The 27,793-nt window shown below is 38.0% G+C and overlaps 1 protein-coding gene across 3 annotated transcripts in view; it reads right to left on the bottom strand.

The window, feature by feature from the left end:
• Window positions 1-5,408: 5,408 nt before the first annotated feature.
• The window catches only part of dcp2 (decapping mRNA 2), a 41,851-nt gene continuing 19,466 nt past the window's right edge, over window positions 5,409-27,793 (bottom strand). For all 3 annotated transcript variants that reach the window (XM_072583816.1, XM_072583808.1, XM_072583825.1), the window contains 6 exons: window positions 27,428-27,540; window positions 26,996-27,106; window positions 20,499-20,637; window positions 18,146-18,253; window positions 14,762-14,813; window positions 5,409-14,596 (listed from right to left, as the gene is read on the bottom strand). In XM_072583816.1, the coding sequence (XP_072439917.1) occupies window positions 14,421-14,596; window positions 14,762-14,813; window positions 18,146-18,253; window positions 20,499-20,637; window positions 26,996-27,106; window positions 27,428-27,540 (699 nt within the window). In that variant the 3' untranslated portion in view covers window positions 5,409-14,420. The remainder of the gene's footprint in view (window positions 14,597-14,761; window positions 14,814-18,145; window positions 18,254-20,498; window positions 20,638-26,995; window positions 27,107-27,427; window positions 27,541-27,793) is intronic.

Below are 27,793 nucleotides of genomic sequence, written 5' to 3'. Positions count from 1 at the left end.
CCTTGACCTCCTCCATCGCCAGACCATGGCAACACAACGCCTGGAGGTAGAGCGCCTCATCTTGTGCCTAGGAACCCTCCAACCACAAGGGACGAATGCAGATTTCTCCAGCTTCTTCATTTCCCCCCCCCCCACCTTGTCTCAGTCCCAATCCTCGGACTCAGCACCGCCTTCTTGACCTGCAATCTTCTTCCTGACCTCTCCGCCCCCCCATCCCCTCTTCGGCCTATCACCTGCGCCTTAACCTCCTTCTACCTATTGCATTCCCAACTCCCTATCTTTTATCTGAGCCTGCTTGGCACACCTTCCTCATTCCTGAAGAAGGGCTTATGCCCAAAACATCGATTCTCCTGCACCTTGGATGCTGCCTGACCTGCTGCGCTTTTCCAGCAACACATTTTCAGCTCTGATCTGCAGCATCCGCAGTCCTCACTTTCTCCAACATTAAAATTCGGAAAAGAAAGACTGCGTGAGAAAGCATTGGCAAGTAGAATAATGGATATCTGAAAGTTATTTTTAAAACACTGGAATATTACAATGCACAAAGGTACCAAGCCAAACCAAATCAGTCTCCCTTTCACTAGATTTGCAATATAGCAAAATTTAAATATTCAATGACCCTTAAAATTGCTCAGTTGTTCCTAACAAGACATGACAAATAACAGATCTTGGTTACCAAGTATCTAATTTAAAGAAAAATGAACAATTTATTAGTAACTTTAGTGGATCACAAATGATCAAAACATTTTAATTAATATTTACAATCTATGGCCAATCTTCTTTGATCAGAAAACTCCACCCATACACCAGCAGGTGGAGTTAAGGTACAAATTTCGAAAACAAAAATAAATTAGCATTTTCCAGTTTGATAATCATTTCAATGAAGAATACCAGGCCTTCATGAAATGATTGGTTAATGTGTGGTATTACAGGCCTGTAGGACTGTATAGTCTTGTTTGAATTCCAGTCAATTAAACAGCTACTGAAGACATCAGTAGCATACCAGAATTTCAAGCGATCCGGGGCAGAAGTGAATATAGCAGCCACTCACAAGGTGCAGAAGAAGTTGAAAAGTTTGAAGGTGGGGGAAAAAAAAAAATCACACAAAGCAGATGGACTCACCCTTGAGTTCTAAGGGAGATAGTCATAGAGATTGTGGAGGTATTGGTCATGACCTTTCAGGAATCACTGGTGGGAGGGAGGGTGCCAGAGAACCTGAAAATGGCTAATGTAACATCCTGTTACAATGTTACAAGAAGGGAGGAAGACAGAAAACAGGAAACTATAGGTCAGTTAGCTCATTCTCAGTCATTGGAAAGATTTGAGAGTTCATTATAAAAAGGAGATTGCAGAGTAATGGAAGTGCATGGTAAAATTGGTCTCAGTCAGAATGGCTTTGTCAAGGGAAGGTCATGCCTGACCAATCTGTAAGAATTCTTTGAGGAGGTAACCAGAAAGTTAGACAAAGGATAGCCACTGAACATGATCTGTTTGAATTTCCAGAAGATGTTTGACAAGGTGAGACACAGGAGGCTTCTAAATACAATGAGCCCATGGTGTTACTGGCAAAATACTGATATCGATATAGGATTGACTGATTGGCAGAAGACAAAAGATAGAGTGCGTCTATAATGGGGGATTTTTCAGGGCAGCAGCTGGTGACTAGTGGAGTTCTGCATGAATAAGTGTAAGGAACATAACTATTCACATTATTTATTAGTGATCTGGATGAAGGAACTGAGGGCATTATTGCCAAGTCTGCAATGACACAAAGATAATTGAAGGAACAGGTTATGGTGAGGAAGTAGGCAGGCTGCAGAAGGACCTGGCCAGGCGAGGTGAGATGGCAAAGAAATGGCAGATGGAATCCATTGTGGGAAAGTGAGAGGTTCAATATGTTAGGAAGAAGTGTAGACTACTTTCTAAATGAGGAACACTTCAGAAATCTGAAGTGCAAAATGGACTTTGGAGTCCTAATTCAGAATTATCTGAAGGTTAGCACACAACTTCAAATCGGCAGTTAGGAAAACAAATGTAATGCTCACATTCATTGCAAGACGTCTGGAATATGAGAACAGAGGTGTACTGCTGAGACTGTATAAGGCTCTGGTCAGATTGCACTTGGAATCTTGTGAGCAGTTTTGGGTCCCATATCTAAGAAAGGATGTGCTGCCTTGGAGGAGCCCAAAGGAGGTTTACAAGAATGATCCCAGAGATGAAGGGCTTGTCATATAAGGAGCAGTTGAGAACTGGGTCTGTACTGGATGGAGTTTAGAAGGATGAAGGAGGATCTCATTGAAACTTGATAGGCCTGAATAGAGTGGATTTGGAGGAGATGTTTCTGCTAGTAGGAGAGACTAGGACCAGAGGGCACAGCCTAAGTGGAGGGACCGCCCTTTAGAGCTGAGAAGAGGGGGAACTTTCAGCAAAAGGGTGAGTAATCTGTAGAAATCATTGCTACAGAAGGCTCTGGAGGCCAATCATTGAATGTATTTAAGACAGAGATAGATAGGTTCTTGATTTGTAAAGGAATTGAAAATTACAAGAATAAGGCAGTAGAATAGGGTTAAGAAACATTTCAGCTATGATCAAATGGTGGAGCAGATTTGATAGGCTGAATAGCCTAATTCTTCTCTTATATCTTGCAATCTTATGGAGACTTTTACTTATGATTGGAATCTCTTTTCTCAGAACTTCCTACAGTTGATAACTGGAAAATAACGAGACAGCAAGACTAAACAAAAAACCCAGCCTAGTCCAGCAGCTTTCAGAGCAAACTGCCTCCTGCTCAAAACCCAGTGGGAGCCGGTTCACTAGGTTTTCTCCTTCCTTCTCAACATTCTCTGTGGTTGGCTGCCCAGCACGAGTCCTCCTTTGATCGACCAATTAAATAGCTAAGAAACTGCCAATACAGTGTTCCAACCACAGAAAAGGTGCAGAGAAATCAAAATTAACATTGAAGAGGTCTGTTCAAATGTCTGATAACTGCAAGGAAAAGCTATTCTTGAATCTGTTCATACATAACCTCTACCTGACAGAAGAGGGTGGAAGAGAGTATAAGCAGGATAGGAGGGATACTTAATGATGTTGGTCGCTTTCCCGAGGCAGCATGAAGTACAGATAGAGTCAGCAAATAGAAGGCTGGTTTAGGAGATGGACTGGGTTGTGTTCATGACTCTCTTTGGTTTCTTGCGGTCTTGGGAACAGCAGTTGCCATACCATGCTGTGATGTTTCCAGATGGAGAGCATCCACTCTGTTGCATCTATTAAAAAAATTGCTAAGGGTTCGTGTGGATGTACCAAATTTCCTTAGCAGAGATATTATGGTGCTTTCTTGACTGTTGCATCGGTCTGGGTTGACAAGGATAGATTGATGATTACCACTCCCAGGGACTCAATGCTGTCGACCATCCCACCTCAACACCAATGATACACACAGGGGTGTGCCCTCCACTCTGCTTCCTGAAGTCAATGACCAGCTCCTTCGTTTTGCTGATGTTGGAATGATTGTTGTCTTTACACAATGCGCTAAGGACTCAAATCTCTTTCCTGTATACAATCTTGTTTTTATTGAAGACCTGACCTACAATGGTGTCGTCATCAGCAAACTTGTTAATGGAATTGGGGTGGAATTTGGCCACACAGTTACAAGTGTATAAGGAGAGTAGTAGGGGACTGAGTATGCAGTCTTGTGGAGCACTGGTGTTGAGGATCATGGTGGAGGTGTTGTCAGTTAATCTTACTGATTGCAGTCTATGGGTCGGGAAGCCGCAAAGTAGAGGAGTTTGTTTGAAATTATGATATTCAAGACAGAACTGCAGTCATTAAGTAGCAGCTTGACGTAAGTATTCTTGTTATCCAGATGTTCCAAAGATGAGTTTAGAGACAGGGAGGTGGTGTCCGTTTTGGACTGTTACACCAGTAGGCAAATTGCAAAGGATCAAGGCAATCTTGTAGGAATTGATGTGAGCCATGACTAACCTCTTGAAACACTCCATAATTATGGAGGTCAGAGTCACCAGGCATTAGTCATTGAGGCACTCATGATTTCTTTTGGCACCAGAATGATGGCGATCTTCTTGAAGCAGGTGGGCACTTCAGATCATAGTCAGGAGAGGTTAAAGATATCTGTGAATACTCCTGCCAGCTGGTCCACACAGAATTTGTGCGCGGCCAGGGACTCCATCCAGGCCAGTCAGTTTCCTTGAGTTCAATCTCAAGAAGGCTGATCAAACATCTGTGGCAGTAACTGGGTACATGTGCATCCAAGGCTGATTGGACAGGTGACTGTTTCACTGATCTTCCATTCAAAGCAAGCACCAAATACTATGAGCATGTCAAGTGGGGATGTGTAGTTGCCTGTGATGCTGTCCACTTTGTAGGCATGGGAAAACTAGCAACAGTAAGTTTCCTTCCAAGTATCAGACCATTCTGGCAGTAATGATGATAGAATAGCTAGTATCGGAACTAACAGGGAATGCTGGCTGATCAGCACTTTGATAGGAATGGAGTCGAGAGAACAGGAAATCTAATAAACAAGATGAGCTCAGAGACAGCATAAAGTGACAGACAGAAAGTTGTCTTGGAATAAATAAGATTGTGATAGAAAAGAAACAGACAACTGATCAGATAGAATAAATTTGTGAGCCCTCACACTTGCAGAGAAAAGAATGGGCAGATATTGGAAGAAAACAGCTGTTGGTGAAGGAGCCATTGGATTATTTTTGCTTGGAGGAATGATCCTAGCACAATATGCAGCTTGGGCAGAGCAGTGAGGCTGAATAGGAGTTCCTCAAACCAGTTAATGGAGGTTAGAAAATTGTTTCTTACATGAGGTGTTAAGAGCATGCAATTGACTTCCATAAATCAAAACATAAAACAAATGCAATTTCTTAAACAAAAAGAAAAGCAGGTAATTACTCGATTGCTTTATAAATAAACAGATATCAATTTGGTGAGTAAATAGAATCAAAGCTCACATGGACAAATTTCATTGGCCAACTATCCAGCTTTTGTGCTGTAATATTGTAAATTATTAATTCCATGATGAATAGTCTGATGGTAGGAAGATCTGGAATTACTAACTGGGCTGATGTTGATAATGTACCATGAAAAATAACCGACCAGCACTTACATAAATGTCTTTTTCATGCAGAAGTTGATTTCAATTTTAATTTACAGCTTAATTGAATCATTAAACCCTCCAGTATCAACGGTGAAAATAAATATACAAGTCCCTCTCCCCAAACTGCACACAATGCTCTTGAGCCTAAAGTATTTTAAAAGTACACTAGTTCAACATTTAAATGTTAGGCTTTCTTTCAAGATCAATGCCTTCTTCAAACAGATTTAGATCAGCTACATTTCAGAATATAAAATTTCAGGCTTAAAATAAGCAAAGACGGATCACAAATTGATTCTCATTTATTTTTATATACACAGTTCCTTCATTAATGTCCAAAACATGGAAATTAAATACCTCCAAAATATCATTCCATTCACAGTTACTGTATATAACACTAATAAATTGTTGGTTTCAGAAAATAGGCTTGGACATTCTAGATGTGTTTGTCTACATACCTAGGTTTGTTACTATGCTCTCAAAATCTGAACTGGTAAAATTGGTGCTCACAAATTTTGCAGTCCTTAAAAGACTTTCCAAAACAAAAGATGTCAGTGACCATAAAACTATAAAATCATGTTACACAATACTTCAGCAATTCAATTTTGAAGTACTTGTCATTGTTATTTGTAACATATGCTAATTCAAACCAATTTTAGTATAAAAGTAAACTATCAACAAATGAACTCGAGTTTTGCACAATTATTTACATATTACAAAAAATGTAATGCGAAGCTAAAATGCTAATCAGTGTTATATAAAATGAACTGTGACAAATGAAAACAGAACATAAAAGCAAACAAACTGAACAGTTTTAAATATATTTTAGTCAACGCAGTCTGAGTTTTGAAAGGATTAGTATGCAATGTGTTAATCCTATTGTGTTCCTCTTGCTCCAGAAGGAAAACAAAAGCTTCCAATGACAAAGTTAAACATCACATAACACCAGGTTATAGTCCAACAGGTTTAATTGGAAGCACACTAGCTTTCGGAGCGATGGTCCTTCATCAGGTGATAGTCCAACTTTGTCCAATGACAAAGCCACTTTAAAAATCCAAAGAAGCATACTTGCCAGAAACTAGATATCAATTTAATATTCATTTATATAATCACTTTTGATCCTAAGATAGCATTTAAAATAAAACTAAAACTATGAAAAGTGGTTGATCAGGCATCAATGTTATAACAGACTCATTTACTATTTTAAATTGCAATATTTATTTTTGTATCAATGTACCCATCTGTCACTGGCCTGATTGATCCAAAGATAGAAGGGATGCATTCTACTTACTTGCATACATTGCCATATATTTACTGGGTTCAACTTGCAATTCGGTCAGTTCATTTCAATTTAAGAGCAGTCCATCCTGAAATGTATCCAAATATCAGTGATACTATCCTTACCCCAAATCATACAAACATCATACTGGACTTGTACACCACAATCTACACCATCTTCTAAAGCAATCATTATTTTAAACAAAAAATTGCTATATCTCTTGAATTAGTGAAATTAAATGTCTTTCTCTGACATAGTCCGTAGTTGAAATATAAATTTTGCACATTACTAGGAGCAATACTCCATCTTGGTACTGAAGTTAAAAATTACTACTGTGTTTTCCAAGAACAGAATCTAACCATGTACTCTTGACATGGAATGGTTTTAACATTGGTGTCTAAAAGCATCTTGGGGGAAGAGATATAGACGCAAATACAGGTCAGAGAGCAGGACAAGTGTGATTGAATACTCTTCACCTACCTAGATGAGTTTGGTTCCAACAACACTCAAGAAGCTCAACACCATCCAAGGCCAAAGTGGTCTACTTGATCATTATTGCATTCAATACCTTAAATATTAACTGCTTCCACCACTGATGCAACTGCAGAAGGGTGTTGTATATTGAAGTTGCACTTCAGCATCTCAACAAGGCTTCTTTGACAGATTCTTCTAAATCTGTAACCTTTACCAACTAGGACAGGAGAATAGGCACACAGAAATACCACACCTGCAAACTCCCCTCCAAGCCATGCACCATTTTACCTTAGAACTATATTGCTAATTCTTGTTGCTGGATCAGAATCCTGGAACTGACTGTGGGAAGTCCCTACACCAGATGGACTGCGGTGGTTCAAACTAGCAACTTTCACCACATTCTCAAAATCAACTCATGGTGGGCAATAAATGTTGGCCTTGCCAGCAATACTACCATCACATGAAACACTATTAAAAAATAATTTAAGTTCATAAGTATTGTGTGCTGTGTCATTTGGACTAAGAATTCCCTATGTTTGGAGAACATGAGAAATCTTTGAATTAAAATGTATCAAAATCAAAATGAAAGAAAAACATTTTCTCTCTGAATTATAGTTCTTTGCTAGAATTAAGACAGACATTCAAATGAAGCTACGCAAACTTCACACATTTACAATAACCAATTATCCAGTGATGTTTGCATTCTGATTGCATTCCAAAAGACAGTAAGGATAGTTTTAAAACTAAAAGCCCATATCACTAATCTTTCATAAAAACAATTGAAAAACAAAATAGAATTATTTGTTCTTCTTCCAAGAAGCAGAAAGCTTTAGATGTTACATTGATAAATCCCAGCTATAATATATAGCACAAAATAATTTCAGTTCAGTTCTTCAAAATGGACTTATACAAATTACAAAACAGATGCTTACTAGATTACATCACAACAAAAAAAAAACTCAGTTTATGTATTTATTGCCTAAAACAAGAATATCATGAGCCATTTTGTCTTTCACTAGTCTTCAAGGTAGGTGAGAAAATACCTCAAATTGTTAAATTAAAACATTAGTTTTTTTTAAAAAAATTTAAAAGATATAGTTCTTTTAAAATGAACGTTAACCTAAGCACAAATTAATTGAAACAAAATTATGGAAATAAAGCATTAAAATATAAACAAGCCAAACAGCAAAAAGAGAAAATTATAATCTACAAATTATTCTAAATTGGAGCCCCTTTGCACAGGGTTTTCAAGTTCAAAATTATCTTGCAATTATCACTTTGACTTTAAGTAATAAAATCATGGGTAAGTTTCATTGAAGTTTCAGTACCAGTCTGCATTGAAGTTACACTTATTCAACCATTTGTATCATTATAACTTACTAAAATTGTTTCATAAGTTATAAAGACTCAACTTAATTTCCATTAATCGCCTTGATTCAATTTTGAAACTTTCTCAAGTCTGTTTAAAAAATACAATCACAATATGAATAGATATTACGTATTCTAAGTTTATCATATAGAGAATGTATTTTGTTCCTATACTTACTATCAAGATCTCATTATTATCACATGTTAAACAATGATGTGGAAGTGCTGGTGTTGGACTGGGGTAGACAAAGTTAAAAATCACACACCAGGTTATAGTCCAACAGGTTTATTTGGAAGTACAAGCTTTTGGAGTGCTGCTCCTTTATCAGGTTGCTACCAGAAAGTACTCCAAAAGCTTGTACTTCCAAATAAACCTGTTGGACTATAACCTGGTGTTCTGTGATTTTTAACTATGTTAAACAATGATCAAAATTCTCTCCAACTAGTGAACACCAGATATATTAATTTAATGCAAACCTAAGACTAAAAGTCCATTTAAGCTGTGCTCATGGGTCTGCACACAGAGATTGGTGTGCTAATCCCATCTCCAGCATTAACTATTAGTTTTGGAAGTCACTCAGAGGTCCACCCAGAAGAAATAAAAAATAAGAGGGAAATTAGCCTGAAACTGTATTCACAGGCTCAAGTGAAGGGACACTGCATTTAGCACAGAAATCAAAGGTATGTTTCTGTGGAAGTATTTCTTTACTTTTTGTATCATCCATGATAGATCTATTCTGATATCCAAGATAAGGTGCTGTCAGAGAATATAATTAGGGGAAAAAAGTGGGAGAAGAGCTTTCCTCTTCCTCTATTTCTATATATTTAAATAGCACTGTTAACGTAGTGAAAGCATTGCAAAGTGCTTCACAGGAGATTTATCAAACAGCATGTGAAAATAAGTTACATAAGGGAAAAAGAGGTATGGAAAGTTTGGGACACAATTGCAGAGCTTAGGCCTCTAGGAATTGAGGCATAGTCAGCAATTGTGAGAAAGTTGGAGATGCACAAACAGCCAGATTTGGAAGGCGAATAGGTTAGCGGTCAGGAGGGGTTAAAAATAACAATGTGAATTTTACAAATGAAACATGTAATTGGAGTCATTGCAGGACAGCAAGCAGCGAGTTGATTGGTGAATGGTATTGGTGCAAGTTGAGACATCGATGATTTCAAATTTAATGAAAGTGCAAGGTCGGGAACAGAGGTAAGCATTGGAACCGTGGAGTCTATAGGCAATAAAAGAATGAATAAGGATGATGTATGCAACAGGGGAAAGTGAGGACTGCAGATGCTGGAGAACAGAGTCGAGAGTGTGGTGCTGGAAAAGCACAGCAGGTCAGGCAGCATCCGAGGAGCAGGAGAATCGATGTTTCGGGCAAGAATCCTTCATCGGGAGTAACGAATGCATGCAATAGACATCAGAGGTGCACTATCATATTGATGGAAGTAAGCAATCTGGGTGATGGACAGGTTAATGTCACAAGCTCACACAGAGGTTGTAGGATGACAAAAGGTTGAAAACATTTAGTTTTAGGTTCATCCTATGACTGTGGCTAGAGACTTTTCGATATGGACCAAAGGCATTGGCTTCAGTTCTTCCAATATTTTGTTGGAGGAAAATGTCTGATAATCCGGATCTGGATATCAGACAAGTAGCATGCCAAATCAAAGAAAGTAGAAGGGTCAAAATGAGGGGGCAAGGTAGATCTGGGAGTATTCACTCTGGAGAAGCAGACAGTAGGAATTGCAATTAGTAGAAGTGCTTCCTAGTTTGCACAAAATACTAACAAAGATCCAATCATGCGATCAGATCACTTGCCCCTCGTAATGTGGATTGGGAGTGCGGGGGAACAATAGTTTTCTTTGTATTTCAACAAGGCTGCACTTTAATTGTCATTATGAGTAACTGTGCTGTTGGTCAGAAAATGGTACTAATGGTGCTTGCATATAAATAGAAGTTAGACTTCTGAAATTTTCCAGTATAACTGACTGTATGAAATGAATTGATTTTCCCAATATACAATTACTCTATTTCAGTTTTCCATTTTCTAACAATGCTAAACAGCACCATTGGAGATTTTTAAATATAAATACACTAAAGATTAATTTTACCAACTAACATGAAGCCTGTGTTGAAGCAATAATGAGCCAATAAATATATCAGTGAACAACAATCACTAGAAGCTGCTAAAATATTATAAAAATGTTACTGCACAATAATTTTGACATATCTAACACAAATTTTGTGATACATATCACATATATTGTGCTGAGATCATATATAATTTGTTTGGACATTATCCAAGTGAAGTCATTTGGAGGAACTTGGAGAAGGCTGTGGGATTAAGTCATTTCTTTTAACTTAGAATCATTGGGTCATAGAGACGTACAGCATGGAAACAGACCCATCGATCCAACTCGTCCATGCCTACCAGATATCCTAACTTAATCCAGTCCCATTTGCCAGCACTTGGCCCATATCCCATTAAACCCTTCCTATTCATTTACCTATCCAGATGCCTTGTAAATGTTGTAATTGTAGCAGCCTCCACCACTTCCTCTGGCAGCTCATTTCAGACACGCACTGAAAACAGGACTTAAAACAGATTTACTTTATGTTTTGAATAGTTGATGCTTTAATAAGACATTATTTAACAGACAGAATTCTATTTTTATAATTCAGTGCTTTTGTTCTATTTATGGACGTTTTAGATAAATTGTCCTTAAGCTTCTGAAATTAAAACAAAATCACTAGCACACCAGCTTCACCCACCCACGCTGGAAAAAAAACACTTCCACATTTTTTCCCCATGACATTATTATTTTAAAAAAGGGGGAACTGGAGTATTTTTCAGCACAGTTCAATCAATATTAGTGAAAACTCCATGAAAGATTGCATTTTAAGATCAAATTGAGTTTCAATCATTTGTGCTACTTTAAAAACAAAATGTTGGTCATTAAATTTATCACATGCTCAAATTCAATCAATTAAATCACATTGGACACTTCTACTAATTGCACTTGTTTGAATGCCATTAAGGAAATATAAAACTACACCCACTTTATTCCCTTTATTCTTGAAAAGTAGACAAAACTAAAAGGAAGTTACTGCTTTAAATCAAGGAAACTGTGCAAAGAGATGGCTGCAGTTTTAAAAATCATGTTAACTGGAGCACACTAGGTTATATACAACACTGGGAGAAAGTGAGGACTGCAGATGCTGGAGATCAGAGCTGAAAATGTGTTGCTGGAAAAGCGCAGCAGGTCAGGCAGCAAAGGAGCAGGAGAATCGACGTTTCGACGATGCCTGAAGAAGGGCTGATGCCCGAAACGTTGATTCTCCTGTTCCTTGGATGCTGCGCTTTTCCAGCAACACATTTTCAGCTATATACAATACTGCTTTCCCTTGGACCATAGAGAACAAAAAACACACCACAAAGCCAATGGGTCTGAACTGAAGGACAATTGCTCAACAACAATATTCTGATTTGCTCTTAATCAAATGACCATGGCTGGTGTGGAGTTAATGCAGCAGAGAGCTATCTAGCCTGCAAAGAGAAACACTAATTTGTGTGTCTCCCTCTCATGTGGAGTAACTGGCTGTCTTCCACTCACTTTTCTCTACAAATGCCCTGTTGAAAGAGGGAAAAAAATCTTTAAAAAGAAAGTAAAAAGATGATTTCTTAACCAGTTAATGTAAAAGTATATTCTGTACAAAAAATGTTATGTCAGCAGCAAAAAACTAAAAAGGAACCAAAAGGAAAAGAAAGAAAGCAACTTGTTGCATGCTGTGGTCCAGACTAAAGCTATCAAACTGTGTTCTTTTGTCTTTAACCATCCTTAACATCAACATTTTGTATGTTTTTGTGCCTGTCTGTGAAGAAGGGAATTTAAGGGAGAGAGTTTAAGTTTACAGTTATAAGTTAGCAAATCAAATTTCCTAATTGCCATTGATTAAATACAATATATTCATAATAGACTGTCATTTTGTTGTTAAATACAGAAACCTCACAAGTGTTTTTTCATAAACTAAGTTTATCTGACTGATTAAGTCGGGAGACTGGATAGTTTGACTCAATCTTTTCACATTTGCAACAACTCTGGGAATATTGAGTTGTGACATTAGCTCTAAAAATGTAAGCTTATTCTTTTGAATGAAAGGACACTAATAAATATCTTACAAAAGATTTAGAAAAATTCCCTTCACATACTATGAATGACTGCTGTACTCCATTATAAATAATTTCTGTATACATTTAAGATCAAATTACTCATAGCTGGTAAACAGATTAAATTATTTTCATGAATAAAGCCATTTTAAGCCTTATAATTAAACTGTTCTGTTCTATTTACCACTCTTGAATATGTATGGAAATTGTTCTTAAAAATGCTTCCCAAAATGTTGTTGGATTCCACTGGTTTGAGAGAAATTTGATATTTACCAAAATGGAAGTGAATTTGAGCAAAATAACTTGCCAAAAAAAAATTGGCATAATTAATGCCCAGATTGCAGCCAAAGATGAAAATTTACCATCAGAATGTAGGACTTGCACTCAGTTTTGAAATAACCCCCCACCCAAAAATTCTATTCTGTACAAAAAGTGTTATTTCACAAGAGCTCAAAACAACCTCATACAAAATTTTATCACGTGCTTCGTTCAAACTCTTCCACTGCGTGGGAAAGATGAAAACCTGACAAACAAATGTATCTTTTATTATAACAATATTGTCACAGGCTTAAAACCCTACTGTTTTTATAAGGTTATAAAGCCTAACAAAGGTAAACTTTCATTAAACAGTTTACCATCATAATTTAGTTGGATGCTGTTTCTGCACTAACTGCATGCACTATATTTTTCCATAGAGAAGTTGAGCAGGATAAGTACAAAACTGAAAAATTCAATTCAGGAATTTGTTAAATTTCTCAAAATATAAATTTATAATCAAACAATTTGAGAGATTTTGGATTTGTAACTGGCTACAAATAAACAGGTCATGACTTTTGACGTTTCTTTTCTCTGCAATAGGATTGTAGTTAAGGTCGCATGTCTACTAAATAAGCAAGGTAACTGAAAAGGGATCTGAAATTACTCTTTGAATAATAGCCTTCATCTCACCAAGCCTATTTCCAAAACTAATTTGGATAAATTTCTGCAACGGGACAATGTTCAATAATGATTAAGTGGATTAAATTTAAAAATAACAAAATTACCATTACTTCAGATCTCCTGAGTTCAGGGTCGAGATTTGTAAGCTCACACATCAAGTACTTTGTCTAGTCACATGCTTTTTTAATAAAACATTAAGCAGTCAAGGAATTCAGTGGATTTTAATTTTTTGCTAGTAAGTCACTCAATATTTTTAAGTCAGTAATATATTGGAACTTAGAGTTCAAGGAATTCTACAGAATTGATTATTAATGGACTGTAAGTGAAAGATTGAAAGTAATAGTCTCCCACAGACTCAACAGCTTCCCATTTTCACCATTAACATAGATCTGATCCAGGAATACAATGAAGAATTTCCTTGAAACTTTAAAGCATATAAATTGAAGTGAAGAAAAAAAAACAATATGACCAGGTCCGAAACAACTGCCAGAAATAGCTTAAACATTCTGTAACTATAGCAACACCGAAGAGCACTCTAAATATCCAACGGAAACAAACAAATATCTACAGTATAATTACATGAATGACTACAGCATGAATATCATTGTAAATGGAATTGATTAAACTGCATAAAACAAAAGCCTAATACTGCAATAATCCATTCTGTCCTATCTTTCCTAACATCCACTCAAAAAAGCTCAATAACCTTCATCTGCTTAAAGTATCATATCCATGGCTAACTTACGGGGATGGAATCCAGAGAGAAAGGAAAAGATTATTTACAAAACAAAATTACAAATTTTTCCTTTCCAGGATTGCACTAATCTACTAAAATGAAACCAATGGCCAATTTCAAATACTGAAAAGGTTGCTTGCATACAAATGCTAAACTGTGTTAAACATGACCTCATCTTATTTATTTCTGCCCACTTTTAAAAACTCCACACTGTACTTTTTAAAATCCTTAGGAGTTTGTAATACTCAAGGGTCAAAAGGTCAGTTTTTCATTGATCTTGCAACTTGCTCCATGTAACCTTGTGATCTCTTTACATCAAAACTCAACATGCCGTCATAGGTCAAAGCATTTCATTATTGCATCACGATCAAACTTGAAGCTGAGAAAGGCTCTGGATGAGAAATTAAAATTGGAGTGTCTGCTGCAGGAATCCGAGGGCTCAGAACCCGATATGCACGTCCCAGTATATTCCAGGAGCTGATTCGAACTGCACAGTTCACAGACTGCATCTAAGTGAGGGTGGGGGGGGGAGAAATAAAGATAAAAGATATATTTGTATAACTAGAAATTAAAAAAAATCTTTCAAAATGAATTCTCATTAGAATCAAATTCTGCATAACAGAAATTTAAAAAGGCAATTGTAACTTTGAAAAGGTTTTACAAAGTGGTCTTACCTGTTTCAAAATTGTCTTGTAATCGTCTTGGTTGAAGCTTTTTATCAGGTTTCTAAAACATTTAAAACAAAAAAATTCTGAAGTTTACTGACAATTGGCTGTTGAGACATTATGGACATACAACTAAAATGTATGTCACAACAGAGGGAGAGGAGGACTGTTGTCACACAGCAGGAGGAGTGATAGAGGAGTCAACCTCGGCATTAATGGGAGTGTCCACAAGTTGGTGTTTACCTTCACCTCCATAAACTGTTGTTAAAAGTACCATATATTGATAACTGCACTGGGTGCTTTAATTTCAGACTACTTTTTAAAACACGATTTTATGTTTGCAAGAAAACTGTGGGAAGTTTATGAATAAAAAGAGTGGATAACTTCTGCAAAAACATATAACCCAAGCACATATTAAAGTATGAATAAATATATCTAAACCTTTTAAAATGAAACAGATGGGAACATAGGAATCCAATAAGATTTAAGGGATTATGCCTAATGGATAAATTTGATCTTGAGCACTGCAACTTGCCCTTATTCGAAGGAATCAGCAATACAGATTAAAAGATCCACTACAAACTTAAACAAAAGATTCTGACATTTTACTCTTCCTCTCCTAAATGCAATAATGCAAATGGGGGCAAACTTTCCAAGTTTGCAGAATTCTTTTGGCATCTCACCTAAAGAATAAATGTCAATGAGTGGAGACAGTGAGAGTCAGACAATAACCATGCTATGGCATCAAAATGAAGGCTAATCCTGTATTCATAGTTAAAAATCACACAACAACAGGTAATAAGGCCAACAGGTTTATTTGGAAGCAGTAGCTTTCAGGGCGCTGCTCCTTCATCAGGTGGTTGTGGAGTATACGATTGTAGGACACAGAATTTATAACAGAAGTTTACAGTGTGATGTAACTGAAATTATATATTGAAATTATATATTGAAAAAGACCTGGATTGTTTGTTAAATCCCTGGTCTTTTAGATGGGCATGTTGGTTTCAGTTCTTTCATATGTAAACCCCAGAACTTATTTAAAGTTACATTTTCAAGTGAACTTTAACAATAGGTGCCATGTTGGCCTAGATAATGCATTGAAGGTGTGAGGTGCACTGTGTAAGGTTGTCTGTGCCCCAATGTTCAGACTGATTCTAATCTAAAAAGGGGACTTACAGAATCTTACATGGAGTCATGCAGTTTTAGAGCAAAACAAAATATAATTCTGAAGTACAAATTCACCCTACAAACTTATATGTGGGTGTGTGCGCATGGGGGGTGAGAAGTGCCTGAGCGAGAGTATGTATGTGTATGTGTGTGAGTGTAAAGGGGTACAAGTCTGTGAGAGGGTGCGTTTGGGAGTGTATGTGTGAGTGTATGAGAGAGGGTGCGTGTGTGCGCGCAAGTACATGTGCATGTGCGTTCACCTGTAGTGTCACGTGAACCCAAGGTCCTGGTTGAGAACATCATGGAACCAAACTTGGCTATCAGCTTTTGCTTAGCCACTTTGCCTTGTCACCTTTCCTGAAGTCAGTCTTGAAGGGTCATTGTTCACAGCAAACTGCCCGGCTTTCAGAACAACACTATACAACCTTGTCACAGCAGACGCTTTTAGAGAGTTGACACAGATATCACCATTACACGTTGGGACACCTCCCACCATGTATGTGGCAGGTACTTGTGACTCAGCCAACGTTGTCCATCTCACACGCTGCAGACAAGGATGCCCTGAGGTATGGTACATTGGGGAGACCAAGCAGAGACTATGGCAATGGATGAATGGGCACCGCACAACAATCAGTAGACAGGAATGCTCCCTCCCAGTCGGAGAACACTTCAGAGGTCTGGGACATTCGACCTCGGACCTTCGGGTGACCATCCTCTAAGGCAGACTTCGGGTCAGGCAACAACGCAAAGTGGCCGAGCAGAGGCTGATAGCCAAGTTCAGTACCGATGTGGATGGCCTCAACTGGGACCTTGGGTTCATGTCACACTACAGGTGACTCCACTGATATATATATATATATATATATATATATATATTATCCACACACACACAATTCCTGTAGACCCAGACTCTCTCTCATATGCTCACACATACACTCCTACAGACCAATATCCCTTTACACTCTCCCTCTCACAGACACTCATACACCATCCACTCCACCCCACCCCACCCCAAACGTGCACAAATCCACAAAGTTTTGGGGTGAATTTGTACTCGCAGAATTACATTTTATTTTGCTCAAAAACTGCATGAATCCACGTAAGATTCTGTAAATTCCTTTTTTAGATTAGAATCAGTTTGAACATTGGGGCACAGACAGCCTCACATAGGGAAGCTCACACCTTCAATATATTATCTGGGCCAACATAGCACCTATTGTTAAAGTTCACTTGAGAATATGACTTTAAAAAAGTTCTGGGATTTACATATAAAAGAACTGAAACCAACACGGTCATTCTGAAAGATGAGACTTAACAAACAATCCAGGTCTTTTTCAAAATATATTTTCAGTTACATCACACTATAAACATTTGTTGTAAATTCTGTGTCCTACGATCTTATACTCCACAACCACCTGATGAAGGAGCAGCGCCCCGAAAACTAGTGTTTCCAAATAAACCCGTTGGACTATAACCTCCTCATGTGTGATTTTTAACTTTGTACACCCCAGTCCATCATCAGCACCTCTAAATCCTGTATTCATAGTCACACTTACAGTACAAAAGAAATTTACACCACCTGGCATGAAAAGGCAATTGTTTTTCTTTTGTCTAATCCAGAGAAAGCACAGAGCAGCTTTAATGCTTCTGATACTACTTCACTCTAATAAACAAATTCCACATGCCGCAGATCAAATCTGCACCTTCCTGATGCCAAATGACACTAATATATTGTAAGCAGTAATTACCATAAATACCATAAATTCTGATGTTGGCCTACATTCAAAAAATGAAAACCATATCTTTCTAAGAAAAATTTTAAAACGTTTTTGGAAATGCAAATAAAATACATACATAGCGTCTAGGCACAAAAAAAAACATTAAGCAGAGAAACAGAACATCCACAATCTAATTGAATGATAGGACAACTCAAAAGGTTAAATAGCACACTGATATTCCGATGTTCTCTCTCCACATTCCTAAATTATAATTAAAGAAGAATCGAAACATCGAACCATTTTAATAAAGTGAGATGTAGACTGGAAATGTTTCAAAGATGAATGCTAACTTTCCCCATGTAGCTGACTTTGAAGAGAGCTTTTTCCTTAATAATAAGACACTATGCTAATGTTGGAATTATAAACCTACCTTATTCCTTATTACAAATACCTTACAGCTATACTAGTGCAATTCAGAATTTTGACAGAAAATACAGCAAATACTCACCAATATCTGAAATTGCTTAACTTGCTGACTATTTACTCCATTAGGTTTCTTCTTCTGGTTTGGAGTATCTTGATACTGTTTTCTGCCATTACCCCTGACATTATGGGGCTAAAAATGTAACAAAAGTTCATATGTACAATGTAAATAAACCTGAGATCACTTGCTTCCTTCATTTAAAAATATTTTGCCAACCAGCAGAGCAAATTTCATACAAAAAGATATCTGCACCACTTACTTTGAGAAATACGAAATGAGTACGCTATAGTCATCACTTTTGAAAATACTTGACTGTTCGATGTTAATGACATTATTAAAGTGTAACATACCAGGGACTTGTGGCACAGTGCAGTGTCCTTGTCTCTGTGCCTGAATTCAAGTATCACCTGCCCTAAAGGTATGTCATAACATGCCCATACAGGCTGATTAAAAATAAATTAAAATGAGCACACCATCTTGAGTAGCATTATGAACCGCAAATAGATGTGACAGTTTTGTCAGACAATATCCAGCTAAAAGTGTATGGCGAGATGACACCTGTAATGCAAGTCCATCATCTCAATTTTCCAACATCTCACTGTACTCTGGGATGGTTTCTTTAGAGTTCGTGGAGGATAATATGGTCAAAGTATTCCTCCTCCCACCCAAAAAAAGGACCTGTGATTAAATAGCAATTTCCACAGCCATCAGAATGCAAGACTCCTTTACAGCCAATGCTGTTCTGTTGTAGGAAAAATGACAGTCTATTTATGCACAGTACACATTCCACAAGCAGCAACTTATCATGACCAGATACTTGTTGATCAAAGGAAGACCTGGCCAAGTCAGAGATAAATCCTCTGCTCTTCAAAATAACACCAAGGAATTTTTACATCTATCTGAGGGCAGGTGAAGCATTTTAATCTTTCATCCAAAAAGCAATATGTCAGATAGTACTGGCTGAGTGCTGCACTATGGAGTTGCAGCCTAGATTGCTGCACTCAAGACCTAGAAGAGAGATCTAAGCCACAACTTACTGTTTCTGAGGCAGGAGTGTTATCAACCAAAAACAATAGGCAAAATAAAAATTTTACAGTTCCCAGTAGATAGGTTTGGGAGGATAAGCAATTGGAATTTTAGGCTGCGTAAGGCCAGATCTAGGTTATTAACCCAGGGAATTATGGCTGTTGGCTTATTCAGTGAATGCTAAATCAACGAATTGCACTAAACGCAAATAAAACCATTTCAGAGTGGGGAGGAAATTGCAATATACAAAAGCTAGGCAGTGCAAGAGAATTTTCAGGGTCACAGGAAATCACAGCTAGTTTTAATTACCCAAAAGGAATCTGAGGAAATTCTCTAAATGGCTCTTTTTTTAAAAAAAAAAGCAGTTTTTCGTCTCTCCCAGATCATATAGTTTTGGGTGGCACAGAAGCAATTGTGACGCACAAGGTTTCACAGACTGTCAGTCACTATTTGTAAATTTATAGTTAACCAGTTACAAGGATTTGGAGATAACTATTTCTTGAAGATGCAGAGAGAAAAAAAAAAATGAAAACAAAGTTAAAAAAATTAAAACAATATGCAGTTTACTCTAAGACTATCTCTGTAAGGATGTCCTTGGCAGAGGAGTTAATTCCTTCCAGGGATACAGCAGATAGTGCTGTGCCAATATTTTTACGGAAAGTGGCACTGCTCAAATACAAACTTGAATCCATAATTTCCTATTATTTAGATTTGGTATATTCTTCATTTCAGCTAACACTTTTTAAAATTTGTATCACACTACTTATGTCTTGAAATTCTACTGCTTGAAATTATTGCATAAAGTTGTTTAATTATCTTTAACAATCCAGTATCTTGAAGTTATGTGCCTTTCCTACAACAGTATAAATCCTATTGAAAAGGAGTTTTTAAAAAAAATGTTAATGTACTTTACAAGAAGGCAAGCAGAAAGGTGGCAGAATGTAGGAAGACGCAAGACCAGGCTTGTCTTTTGAGTAAGGCTCAAATCTATGGCAGGGAGTTGAAGGAACTAAGAGGGGAATTTTGTGGATATGGACATCAAGCTTCAGCTGATCATATGAAGTAAAATTTCATGTATTAGTCAACGTCGTCAAAATGACAAAACAATTATTCTGTGCCTGCATTACATTAAAAGTTACATGAATAATGTGCACAAATAAAAACATGAACCCTAACCCAGTCAAAAACAGATGCCTAAAACAACCACCACAAATTCAGAGAAACAAAGCCATGAATAAATGCAGTACAGGAAAGATGTTAAAGCTACAGCAATTTAGGATAATTAACTGATTTTTAAAATTTAATTCTTAATGTATAGGCAATCCAAATATTTTTCTTCAATTAAAATTACCTTGCACTTCATGGTTTCAGAAGTGTCACACTGATTATTTTGACTGAAAGGCTTCTGCTGTGGCCTGTGTTTATTGGAGCATCCCCATGTTTCTCCTGTGAACCCCTCCAGTAACTGTGAATTCTGCCGTGTTCGTGATCTATGAAACATAAATACCCACACGTGTCAAGGAAGCTTGTGGTTTTTGGTGTAAGTGTTGAAACTTACAAATGTAAAATAATCAAAGTTTTCAAATCTAATCTAGAGCTCAGCACATAATTATGACTAACATTCCACTGCAGAGCTAATGAATGTTAAATGATCAGAGCTGTTATTTTTCCAGATGAGACATCAAGCAGGAAACTCTAACTGCTTTTGTGGAATTCACTGTGAAATACCTCTAGCCATTTAAGTAGTAAGGCACTTAGGTTCTTATTTTTCTCTATAGCTACAATGTGGTTCACGCCAAAATGTTCCTTTCAGTTCAAATTGATTATTGGATACTCAGTCAATAGTATAGCATAATTCAATCAAAGCCATCAGCAAATATGTATTTTATTACTAATGTAATATGGTATCACAACTCAATGGGGTAGCAGACTGGAAATAAAGCCCCACTATTCCCAGAATCAGTGTGAAAATGATTAAATCAACAAATTGCTCCATTTTATCACAGTGTCTAATTCAGACTCAAATAATATGCACATCAAGTTTTTGATCTTTAAAAAGAAAATAACTACTTTGTTTTTAAATAAATGACAAAAAAAGAAACATGAATTGCTAACTTATAATTCCATAATCTAAACACTCCCACTTTCTAAAATTTTCATACACATGAGAACAGATAGATGAGACAAAAATATTGATGGGGCATGGGAAAGGAAAAAAAAAAGTTAGAAAAGAAAAGTTCAGGCATCAGTCGGATTACAATGTTGACGAGTTGTTTGCTTTGGGTCCTTTCAATTTCTTTAGACTTTTTGCTGATAATGTAAGATTGTGGATTCTTCAATACTCAGTTTTGCATTCACTGGTTGAGGATTTATTCTTTCAGAGCCTTTGAAAATGGGTTCTCCTCTTTCTTTCAACTGGGATTATCAGAAAGAGCAGCTTATTTAGAAAAATATCGGACAGCAGCTACGAGGGATTTGTTTTAACTTTACCACATTGGTCAAATAGACAGTACAGACAAATACAACAGCAAATGAGAACGACACACAGCAAGAGCACGCATGTGAGATGGATGCTTTCTTTTTGCAAGTTAGACATTTCTGCTGTGTTGTCCGCACCCAAGGCTGCCGGCATCCAAGGTACCAATCAAGCTGTTGGGCCTGTTAAGCCCTCCTGAACCAACAACAATTGGTCCTAATTGAAAAGCCACTTGAAAGACTGGGCAAAATTGATGATCATACAGGTGATGCTATTCTGTCTAGAGTTCTCCCTTATTGCTGGAATAAGGCAAAGTTATAGATACAATTCGATGTGCTCCATCAACTTGTTTTCAAAACTGCAAACACCTTCTTACAGTTGCCTTGATTTAAAGCAACTTCTTTTCCATTTTTAGTCCAAAACAAAAATTGGTTTCATGATCAGAAATGCACTGGCCAATTTGCACACAAAAGGTCCCATAAACCAAGGTATAAGAGATAATGACAAGATAACTTGCTTTTGTAACATTGGTTGAAAGATAAATGTTGGCTAGAACACCAGCAAAACCTCGCCACTACTCTTTGAATCATATCATGGGAATATCTTACCTTCAAAAGAGGGGACAATGACCTCGTGGTGTTATCACTAAACTATTAATCCAGAAGCCCTGCTAATGTTCTGGAAACCTGGGTTTGAAACCCTGCCTTGACAGATAGTGGAATTTGATATTGATAAAAATATCTGGAATTAAGTATTTACTGATGACCATGAAACCATTGACGATGGTTGGAAAAACCCACCTGATTCACAAATATTCTTCAGGGAAGCAATCTGCCACCTGCACCTAGTATGGCCTACAATTACAGACCCATAGCTATGTGGTTGACTCTGAACTACCTTCTGAAATGGCTTAACAACTGAGTGGCTTGCATCAGTTGCTACAAGGTCTCAAGAAAAAGGAAATGAAACTGGACGGACCACACAGCATTGACCTAGGCAGTGAAACAGACAACAGCAGAAACAGCCCTTTCAACCCTGCAAAGCCCTCCTCAATTACATCTGCCAAAATTGGGTAAGCAGTGTCACACATTAGTCAAGCACTAGCCTGATATAGTCCAAGTTAGGAAATCATATCTGACAGATAATATCCAAAAACACTACCATTTTTGGATATGTCTTGTCCCACCAGCAAGGCAGACCCAGCAGAGATGGCAGCACAGTGGTTGAGCAACACTTGGAAGAAACACTGAGGGTGGTAAAGATGAAAATGTACTCTATGTGGGGGATTTCAATGTTCAATGAAGACGGACTCAGCAGGAACATTACCGATCGGACACAACTGCCAGTCTGGGTCTATGGCAGATTGTGAGGGACCAGCAAGAGGGAAAAGCATACCTGACCAATCTGCCAACTGCACATGCATCTACCCATTACAGTATTGGCAAGTGGATACTTGTCTGGAATGATTGCTTTATTGCAATCAATTAAATTCCCTGCAATTGGAAGTGGTCAACTAAATAAATTGAAATATAGTAAACTATGTTTTTACCAGCACCTTATGAACCAGCACTCTTAATAAACTAGCAAAAAATCATATCTCAAAAACTTTAAGCTTACTGTATTATCATGATCTCTGTGATGTTGAAGTAATCATTTGAGGTGCGAGTGAGAAGGCTCTCTGGCAGCAGGTTTGATTGAATTGAACTGAATTGATTGTCATGTGTACCAAGGCACAGTGAAATGCTTTGTCTTGCGAGCAACACAGGCAGACCACATAGTTAAATAGCATAGAGAAGTGAATAATAGGTAAACAGCAACAAAATAAAAACACAGGTACAGGCGAATGTTAAGAGTTTGAGAGTCCATTCAGTATTCCAACAATAAGGCACTAAATAAAGTATAACAGTGATGTTCATACCCCCTGCATTTCGTTTTGATTATTTAGTGTAAACTTTTACACTGATTACATGGACCTCTTGATCAACTGGAATTTTCAGATACTCCTGGTCCCATCGGTGCTGGTTAATAAAAGCTTTACTGTACAGTGAATAGTTTTGGACCATTTACATAAGAGTGATATACTAGCATTTGAGGTAGTCCATAGAAGGCTCACTAAGCTGATCCTGGGTATGAAGAGACTGTCTTGTGAGAAGTTGAGTAGGTTGGGCCTGTACTCACTGAAGTTTAGAATAATGAAAGGCGACCTTATTGAAGCATTTTAATTTCTTCGGGGCTTGACAGGGGAGATGCAAAAGGACATTTTTAAATCAGGAAGGGAATCGAGCCACCTCCACATCAGATTAACTCATTACCCAACCCGCTGTTTACTCTCACCACAAAACCATTTTAGTTCAGATGAATATCTTCAGCTTAATCTTTCCTGATGCAAACATTCACCCAATAGGAAATGTCCCTCCTGTACCAATCTTGTAGCCACTAACACTCTTTTGCTTAATATTACCAGTAAAGAGATTAATCAACAGGTTACTCAAAAATTAAAATGACAAAATTAAATTGTGATAAACGTTTCTCAATAGTATAGCATTCATGCATTTCATCACTGGAACATATAAATTGCGAGATACCAATTCCACTTGTGCTTTTTTTAAGTTTTGAAAACTAAGAAGTCTCTTTTGCTACTTCAGGGATTAAGAGGAAAGGTTTGGTTTTATTTCAGTATGTCATCTTGGACACAGAACAACAGTGTTCATAAAATACATAATATTTTCTGGTATTGCCATACCAGGTGTAGAACAAAACAAAAGGAGTGAATCCATAATAGTATGAATGAATTAAATGCTACAAGACCATATTAAATGGATGAGAATGAGGTTACAAAGACACAGACAGTAAGTGACAGAAAGAAATCATGCATGTTCTGGTAGGGATTGCACTATATCAACAAGCAGGTAGTTTTCAATGAATCAAAACCTGGAGGTGCAGATGGTGGTTAAACCATAGTCTCGATGCATTTTCAAAAATAGCACTACCAATTTAAAACATACTGCTGTATTTTCAGTTCTGATGCTCTGTAAACAAATTCAGCAGGTGAATTACAATATCTCTACACGACTGCCTCAGCAAAAAGAAAATGGCAGAATACAAGTAAATAAGTCCATACGTTTTCTAGAGGTCAGTCATACACTTTTTAAATTAAAACAATGAAAGAACTACGGATGGCGGAAATCAGAAACTAAAAGTGAAATTGCTGGAAAATCTCAGCAAGTCCAGCTGCGTCTGTGGAGACAAATCAGAATGTTTCAGGTCCAGTTACCCTTCTTCAGAACTTCTAGGAACTCAACATTGAGTCCAGAAAACTGAACAGTTCTCAAGTGGAAAATGAGGTGCTCTTCTTCCAGCTTGCTTGGAGCTTTCTCTGAGCTTCCATGCTAGAGCAGTGCAGCAAGCCAGAGACAGAGACGAACAAAGTGGAAAGTGATATTGAGGAGTTAATTTGCTCTGCCAACCTGCACGAAATTGAATGCCCTGGGGATCGGGTGGTGTGTCTTTGTCTTATTAGTGGAATATGGGAGGTTTACATTCTCATCCCTTGCCATTCAGGGATGGTTTACATTGTCATCATCACCTATTCAAAATCAATAAGAACATTATAGTTGGAATTCTGACTACGCCCTGAAGTTTACAAAAAATACAATTCACACCAGATCTGATCTTTAAGGGATGATTTGCATTACATTGTTTCTGGAGGTGAGGTGGTCACTGCATTGTGCGGCACAGTGGTTAGCTCTGCTGCCTCACAGCTCCAGATTCGATTCCAGCCTCGGGTGGCTGTCTGTGTGGAGTTTGCACATTCTCCCTGTGTTTGCGTGGGTTTCCTCCGGGTGATCCAGTTTCCTCCCACAGTCCAAAGATATGCTGGTCAGGTGAGTTGGCCATGCTAAATTGCCCATAGTGTTAGATGCATTTGTCAAAGGGAAATGGGTCTGGGTGGGTTACTCTTTGGAGGGTTGGTGTGGACTGGTTGGGCCAAAGGGCCTGTTTCCACACTGTAGGGAATCTAATCTAAAAGTGGCAGGCACCTGGAAGCTCAGGGTCTTTTTTGTAGGTAGAACACAGGTGTTTTGCAAAGCGGTTACCCAGATTACGCTTCATTACCCCAAAGTAAAAGGAGACCACATTGTGAGCAGCGAATGCAGTAGACTAGAATGAGTGAAGTGCAGGTAAAGCGTTGCTTCACCCAGAGGTCTGTTTAGGCTCTTGGAGACAGAGGGAGGGAGGAAGTAAATGGGCAGATACTACACCTTTTGTTGATTCAGGAAAAGGTGCAGAGGTTGTGGTGGTGGAAGTTGTTGAGAGTAAAGGTGGAATGGACCAGGGTGTCCCGGAGGGAACGGTCCTTGCAGAAGGCTGACAAGGGAGGGGAGAGGGATAGGCGACTGGTGGTGGTATCTTACTGAAGGTGGCGGCTAATGATCCTGTGGATGCTGGTGGGATGGTAGGCGAGGACCAGGGAGACTTTATCATTGTTGCGGGAGGGAAGAGAGGAGGTGAGGGCTGAAGGTCAGACCCAACTGAGGGCCCTGTCACCCATGGTGCTGGGAAATCCTCACTTGAGGAAGATAGTGGACATTTGAGGCCCCCTTGTCATAGTTGGCATCAGCAGAACAGATAGGACAAAGATGGAGAAATTAGTTTGTAGTGGGTATTGATGGCCAGCCAATCCCCAGAAATGGAAACAGAGGTGTCGCAAAAGGGAATGGGGGAGTCAAAGATGGACCAGGCAAAGTAGAGAGGTGGGTGGAAATTGAAAGCAAAATTGATACACTTTTCCAATTCCGGTCAAGAGGGAAGCAGCACCATCTATATACTGGAGAAAGGGTTGTGGATGGGGGATGGAGTAAGACTGAAGCAAGGAATATTCCATGTATCCCACAAGTAAACAGGGATTAATGGGGCTCATGAGGATACCCATGGCCATCCCTCTGCCCTGAAGAAACCGAGAGGAGTTAAACGACAAGTTGTTCAGAGTGAGGACAAGCTCAACCAAGCAGAAGAGGACGCTTCAGGCCTGTTTTTTCAGGGAGATGTGGAGAAGCCTGAGAGCATCCTGATGGACATATAAAGGGATTGCGTATCCATGGTGAAGACACGGCAGCTGGACCCCTCAGACTGGAAATTCTGAAACGGATGCATCAGAGGGATCATGAATATAAGTGGGAATGGAGTAGACAAGGGGAGAAAATAAACTAATCGAGATAGGAAGAGGTAAGTTCCATGGGGCAGGAGCAGGCCAACAATGGAGACACCTGGGCAGTCCTGTTTGTTGATTTTGTAAAGGAGGTAGAAGCGGGCAGTGTGGGGTTAGGAGATTATGAGCTTCAAGGTAGTGAGGAGGTTGGAGGTACACTTACCTTGCATTTATTTTTTCCAATGAAGTTTTGGATGGAGTTGCATTATTGGATACAAGGCCATCACTATCTGAAGAGTCTGCATAGTTTTTGGATATCCAGTCTCTTAGTGGCCTATGATAACAATAACACCAACAACAACAACAACAAGAAGAGATTATTTATGATACTGAACTAACTTAATGTGAAATGCTTACAGGACAAAGATATAAACAAATCTACCAAACTCAAATAACAAAGCAAGCTCTATATGAGCCACCTTGAACCAGTTTTGAAGAATGTTTTTCTATCTAAGGAACAAAACAGAATTTTAAATAATGAAAATATAATTTTGGTTTGATAGCTTATGCTATGAAGGTGAACCCAAAGTATGCAAAGGTAATTTAAAAAAAAAATTTAATTAGATTTTGAAAGTTTAAAAAAGTTCAACCATACCTTATAAATGGAATTGCCATGAAAAACTTATTTGGTGCTAAACCCAGTTTTGACTTGGGTGTCATGTCATTCCTATGGGATGGCAACTTCTCGATGGAAAACCACTCAATATTCTAAAAAACAAATACATAGCAAGATTAAAAGCTTGCAATTCTTTATCATTTAAAATCTAAAGCATGGCACCTTAAAGCATTTTACAAAATAAAAGGGGAACAGGTTGAGTGTACAGTGCTTAGAAAAATGAAAAGCAGGAGAAGCAGAAGTTGGGATAAGAACTGCATACATGGTTTAATAAGATGAATTTTTATGAAAGATTTTGAAAACAGCAAGAGGTTGAAAAGTAGAGGACCCGAGCACAATTGCAGA

Source organism: Chiloscyllium punctatum, chromosome 2 (assembly GCF_047496795.1).
Source record: "Chiloscyllium punctatum isolate Juve2018m chromosome 2, sChiPun1.3, whole genome shotgun sequence".
NCBI lineage: Eukaryota > Metazoa > Chordata > Chondrichthyes > Orectolobiformes > Hemiscylliidae > Chiloscyllium > Chiloscyllium punctatum.
This window is presented reverse-complemented; position numbering and strand designations above follow the sequence as displayed.